Source organism: Bubalus bubalis, chromosome 6, assembly GCF_019923935.1.
Source record: "Bubalus bubalis isolate 160015118507 breed Murrah chromosome 6, NDDB_SH_1, whole genome shotgun sequence".
In the NCBI taxonomy this organism is placed as follows: domain Eukaryota; kingdom Metazoa; phylum Chordata; class Mammalia; order Artiodactyla; family Bovidae; genus Bubalus; species Bubalus bubalis.
The window spans coordinates 42,148,319-42,153,862 of NC_059162.1; the positions used below are offsets into that span (position 1 = coordinate 42,148,319).

The 5,544-nt window shown below is 49.2% G+C and overlaps 1 protein-coding gene across 1 annotated transcript; it reads right to left on the minus strand.

The window, feature by feature from the left end:
* Positions 1 to 257: 257 nt before the first annotated feature.
* S1PR1 (sphingosine-1-phosphate receptor 1) lies at positions 258 to 4,991 on the minus strand. The gene is made up of 2 exons (XM_006049821.4): positions 4,609 to 4,991; positions 258 to 2,970 (listed from the first exon to the last, which is right to left on the minus strand). Exon 2 carries the CDS (start codon positions 2,809 to 2,811, stop codon positions 1,663 to 1,665), a length of 1,149 nt encoding a protein of 382 aa, XP_006049883.1. The 5' UTR covers positions 2,812 to 2,970; positions 4,609 to 4,991; the 3' UTR covers positions 258 to 1,662.
* Positions 4,992 to 5,544: the final 553 nt, after the last annotated feature.

Below are 5,544 nucleotides of genomic sequence, written 5' to 3' on the forward strand. Positions count from 1 at the left end.
CAATGTGGTATTTAGAGGTTGGTGGTTTTCATCTCATTCTTTACTACTCTTCAGTGTTAACTTATTGAAGTTTCTCCTCCTGAAAAAGAGTGGTTTTTAAACAAACCACACTTTTTTTTTCCACTCTCTAGTTTATCAAGATAAAATCCCATGAAGAATAACAGAAATTTGCCTTTAACTTTAACTCTAAAGAGGCACATAGTCAGATAGAATGTCTTACTAATTATTTTTTAAAAATGCTCTTTACCAAAGAATCCTTAAAAAATCAGTTTATTAATGTTTAAAAGTTGATAAAGCTATGTGCAAAACGATCCACATTGTCAGAAACCTATTAAATACTATTTTAAAAAAAAGACATTTCTTGATTTAATTGCACTGGAAACCATACTAAACAGACACCAATATTTTTTTTTTATTCTTTGTGACATTTATACACATCTTCAATTAACTATTTAATGTACTGAAAACCTTGTCATGTTCCCTATCAGTTAAAGTAATGCTTTTTAAGGGCACAAGAGGATGGTATTTTCTGAAGAAATACACATTCAATGGTGTTAACACAGGTTAGGAAAATCCAATAAAATGCTGAAATACATTCAAAGATTACACAAAGTACTTTTAACACAACAAAATACTGCCATCCTGTTGGTTGAAATGATTCCCACAACACTCTGAAAGAAACATCAACAAAAGTGCCAACGACAGATGTTGTATTGTTAGATAAACTAATTAAAAAAAAAACAAAAAACTCTCTTGGTTTACAAAGTCACCCCCCAACCCCGAGTCAGTTTTCACCTTCTTTTGCTTGTTTCTCCTATGACACTAAGGATACTGGCTGATGTCATTTAAATAAATTGGACTTCCTTATGCAGATTTCAGCCACGATGGATATAATACTGCAACACATTTCATTGCAAAGATTTTTAGTTTTCTTTTTTTTTTTAAAGTGACTGCAATTAAATTCAAAAACACTCATCCAGCTTACGTGGAAACTTTGGCCACACAGCAAGTAAAATTGCTTTCCAGCTCCAAACCATCTCCACCACAGTCTACCTGCTGGATGCAGCCTACCTGCTACATATGCTCAAGATTGGACTGTGCCACACTCCCAGCTCTGAGTGCCAGGTAGTTAAAATATAAAGTAAAGGTATTCTGAGGAGGGGTGTGAAGGGGAAGGGAGGGTGGGATGCCTAGCATAGTAGGTATGTAGAGCATACCTAGCGAAGCAGAAGTGCACACACTCACTTGCCTTGGAAACTAAAGTGAAAGAAAACATCTCCTCAAAGCTCCCATCAGAGATGCTTTCACACAGGGACATTAGTCTTTGAGGAGGGGCCAAACGAACCCTTCAGGAGCTTGACAATGCTAGACCTTTGGCTCAGTGCAAAATCAAAGCTCCGGTAAGGGGAGGAAATAGATTCCAGGCGAGGACCTGATCTCCACCCTTCCCAGTGCATTGTTCACAGGAACTAAGTCTACCCACCAACTCCAGGCACTACCAGACTGTTCTGTGCTCTTTCTCCCTCCCTCTGGCTTCGGACAGCTCCTCCCTGGCAGCAGTGGAGGCACAGAGGCTTGGTTGGTTTTTATTTTTTCTCCCCAGACACTGGGGTGGTGGGTGACCATGCAAGAACACTCCCCATGGGTCGGCAGTTTCCCCTTTTAGGAAGAAGAGTTGACGTTTCCAGAAGACATAATGGTCTCTGGGTTGTCCCCATCGTCCTTCTGGGGGTGGGAGGAGTTGTCTGACTTACTGCGGCTGAATTCCATGCCCGCGATGATGGGTCGTGTGAATTTACTCGCGGAGTCTCTGCTGGGGCACTTGCAGCAGGACATGATCCGGACGAAGGCCCGACGCATCTCCTTGTTGGACAAAGTGTAAATGATGGGGTTGGTGCCGGAGTTGAGCACAGCCAACACCAGGAAGTACTCCGTTCTGAAGAGGATGTCACAGGTCTTCACCTTGCAGCCCACGTCGAGCAGGAGCAGGATGAAGAGTGGCGCCCAGCAGGCGATGAAGACGCCCAGGACAATAATCACGGTCTTGAGCAGTGCCAGCGACTTCTCAGAGCTGCGGCTGGCCTTGGAAATGTTCTTGCGGAAGGTCAGACGGCGGCTGCGAGTCCTGACCAAGGAGTAGATCCTGCAGTACAGGATGACAATGGAGAGCAGGAGCAGAGTGAAGACCGTGGTGCAGAAGAGGATATAGTGCTTGTGGTAGAGCGGCAGCACGGTAGAACAGCTGGGCAGCGTGCTGATGCAGTTCCAGCCCATGATAGGCAGGCCCCCCAGGATGAGGGAGATGACCCAGCAGGCACTGATGAGCAGGAAGGAGCGGAACCTGTTGCTCCCATTGTGGAGTTTCATCTTCAGCATGGTGATGTAGCGCTCAATGGCGATGGCCAGCAGGCTGAACACGGAGGCCGAGAGGGCCACAAACATACTCCCTTCCCGCAGAAACCACTGGGCGGGGGTTAGCTTGTAGGTGGTGGCCCCAGACAAGAGCAGGTTGGCTGTGTAGGCCACTCCCGCCAACAGGTCTGAGAGGGCCAGATTGCCGATAAAATAGTACATGGGTCGGTGGAACTTCTTGGTTTTCCAGATGGTCAGCAAAACAAAGATGTTCTCTAGGATAATAAAGCAGCAGATGAGAATGAACACCACTGAGATCAGTTTAATGCCATTGTCCTTGTCCGCGCTGATCTTCAGCTTTCCCGTGTAGTTATAATGCCGGACGATGATGTCGTAGTTGACATAGTCCGAGACAGGGCTGTGGAGGGCCTTGACCAGCGGGATACGGGTGGACCCCATGATGCGCACGGTCCCGACACCCGGGGCGGCGCTTCTCCAGATGAACGCTAGAGGGCGAGGCGGAGCGAGCTTTCACAGGCAGCCGGGGTGGTTCAAGGAGAGAGATCCAGGCTTTTTTTGTGAAGGTTTTTAGCTGGAGAGGGCCTCGGAAACCACAGCCTTAAACAAATCACAAACAGCAGAGAGTCAGGGAAAAAGCCACAGCACACTGGCGTAATTCATTCTAGCGAAGGCATTGCTCCAGTTTTCTTATTGTTGATTTGTTTTAAGGAAACTTGGGGAGAGTGCAGGGGGAAGGATTTTTTTTTAAAACATCAAACTCTCATTTCTTGGGGGAAAAAAGGAAGAAGGGTGAGAGAGAGAAAGAAAGGAGAAAAAAAAAAAAATTACCCAAACTGAAAACTCCGATTCGACAAGACGAAAACGTCCCCTATGGTTACATACACTCAAATGGAAATGGGAAAACTGGAGGTGTGAGCCCCATTTAATTCCACTCCTGCTTCCTCATTACACACACACACACACACACCTCCACCTCTCCCAACGCTGTCCCCACTCCCACCAGGTTTCCAGCTCCAGTAGAAAAACTAAAGCCTTCACCAGCTTCGCGGCGGGCTCACCACTAGCTCCTAGTCACACCTTCGAAGAGACCAAATCACCAATGTGAGACTCACACCTCTGTGCTCCGGCACTACCCAGCTAAAACCACCTCCTAATTGCCATGCAAGAAGTTAGATTTGCACGAAAATCATTTGAAAGCGTAAGTCACTTTTTAGGCTCTATTAATAATCTCTAGGAGCAGGTGTGCTTAGGGTCCGAAGGCGCAGCACAGTGTGGGCAGCCAAGCCCGCCCTGGCCCTGCGGTAAACAGGAAAGCTTTAGCGCCTCCGTGAAGCAACTGCCTTTTCATTCTTCTTCTTTTTTTTTCCGCGCAAGTCAGTGCAAGAAACTATAAAAGTACTCAGTAAAAATCATTCATAAGCTATTCCAATAAATCCCAGAAGTTTCGTACACCCATTGATTGCAAAAGGAGTATTTTTAGTTACTGTGGATATAGCCCAAACACGCATACAAAAAATTAAATTACAAACGCTAAAAATACACGCTACTGCATTTCAAATTCCGAATGCAAAATTACTCTCCAGAAACTCATACAAACAGAAGCCTGGCGGTTCGTTGCTAAGTCAGTTTTATTTACTGCCCTCCCCCAATACGTTGCCTCGTCTCAGAGACCTACAAAGTGTCGAGGGGATGAAACATGGCACGTGTGAGCAGTCTACCCGTAAGTTGTTTAAATGTTTCAGGGTGACATTCACGGTAGCAAATGCGATAAAAGTGGAATTCTCAAGACTACAGCAATTCCCGGGACCCAGAGGCTGTTCGGCGCCCAGTAGCTGCGCATTTCCCCCCATCTAATTCCACACCCGGCTCGCTCTCAGGGCAAGTTTAAGCCCTTACCTCATCTCCCGCAGTCTTTGTCTATAGGATTTCCCAAAATAAGCGCCTTCCCTCCCACTCCGCAGACCCACCGCAGCTTCCTCTATCCCCCAACCCCAGATGGTTCTACAAAGAGGACTTAACACTTTTCCAAACTTTTTAGTGAGCCCAGAACAATCCGATCCGGTTGGGCGCCTGAGTAGCCCAGAGATGCTTGTTCTCAGCACCCAGAGATGGATGGTTTAAGTGTTTGCTTTGCTTCTCTCCGGTTTGAAAATTTTGTTTCTGCCTCTGAAGACCTCCGGCCGCGATGCTCCCCCGCGCGCCCGGGTCCGCGCCTGCCCAGCGCTCACTCCCTACCTGGCTCAGGCGGGACGCAGCTGCGTTCGCGGAGCTCCGGGTCTGCACTGCGCGCTCGGCATCTTGCTGCTGCCCGGGACTGACTGCGTCGAGCTCTCAATTTACTCGAGTCGGGATCCCCTCCCTCCGCAGCCGCACACTCCAATGGCCAACGCTCTTGCAGTGGCCGGGCAGACCGGTTAGCTGAAGTCGCCGAGCGCCCCGCTGAGGCTGAGTGGCTTCTTTAGGAAGAGATGAGGAGGAGTGAGTGCCTCAAACCCCCATGCCCCTCTGCTCGCGCCTGGGGGCCGCCGGATCTGTGCAGCTGAGACTCACTGTCCAGGAAAGATCTGCGGCAGAAACACACAGACAAAAAAGAGCCCCTCCTCCCCAAGGGAACCAAAAAAAGAAGGGGGAAAAAAAAAAGAAAGAAAGAAAGGGGGCGGAGCCTGGTGCCCCCTGGACTAAATGTATAAATCACGGCCCTCGCCCTGCTATCCGCCGCTCCCTGGCGGTGGAGACGGTTTTCCCCAGCCTTAGAAAAGAAGGGAGGTGACGCGCTTTTGGAAACTTTTCTCAAGAAGAGTCTTAGGAGACAGAGGACGGCCTGGCCAATCTAGTGCGCCTTTCTGGTCCCCTAACCCCGCAGCCCGTGGGGGTTCGGAGTCCGAAGATTGTGGCCAGGCGCTCCGGGCCCCCACCCCCACCCCCACCCGGACCCCAGGCGCTTCTGCGGAGGCAGGGAGAAACCAGCTCCGCGACCCCGCGAGTCCAGGTCGTGTTCCTGGGGACGAGATGCTGGGAAGGGGCTGCCAGAAGGATGGAGGAGACATGCAGCCCGGGTAGAAGAATGGCCTGGGAGGTTCCTCCACTTCAGCTCACTTCCCTCCCTCACCTTTATCCTTCTGCTGCCTCAAAACTTGCGGTCTGAGGGGCAGAAAGTGGCTTTCGCGGGGC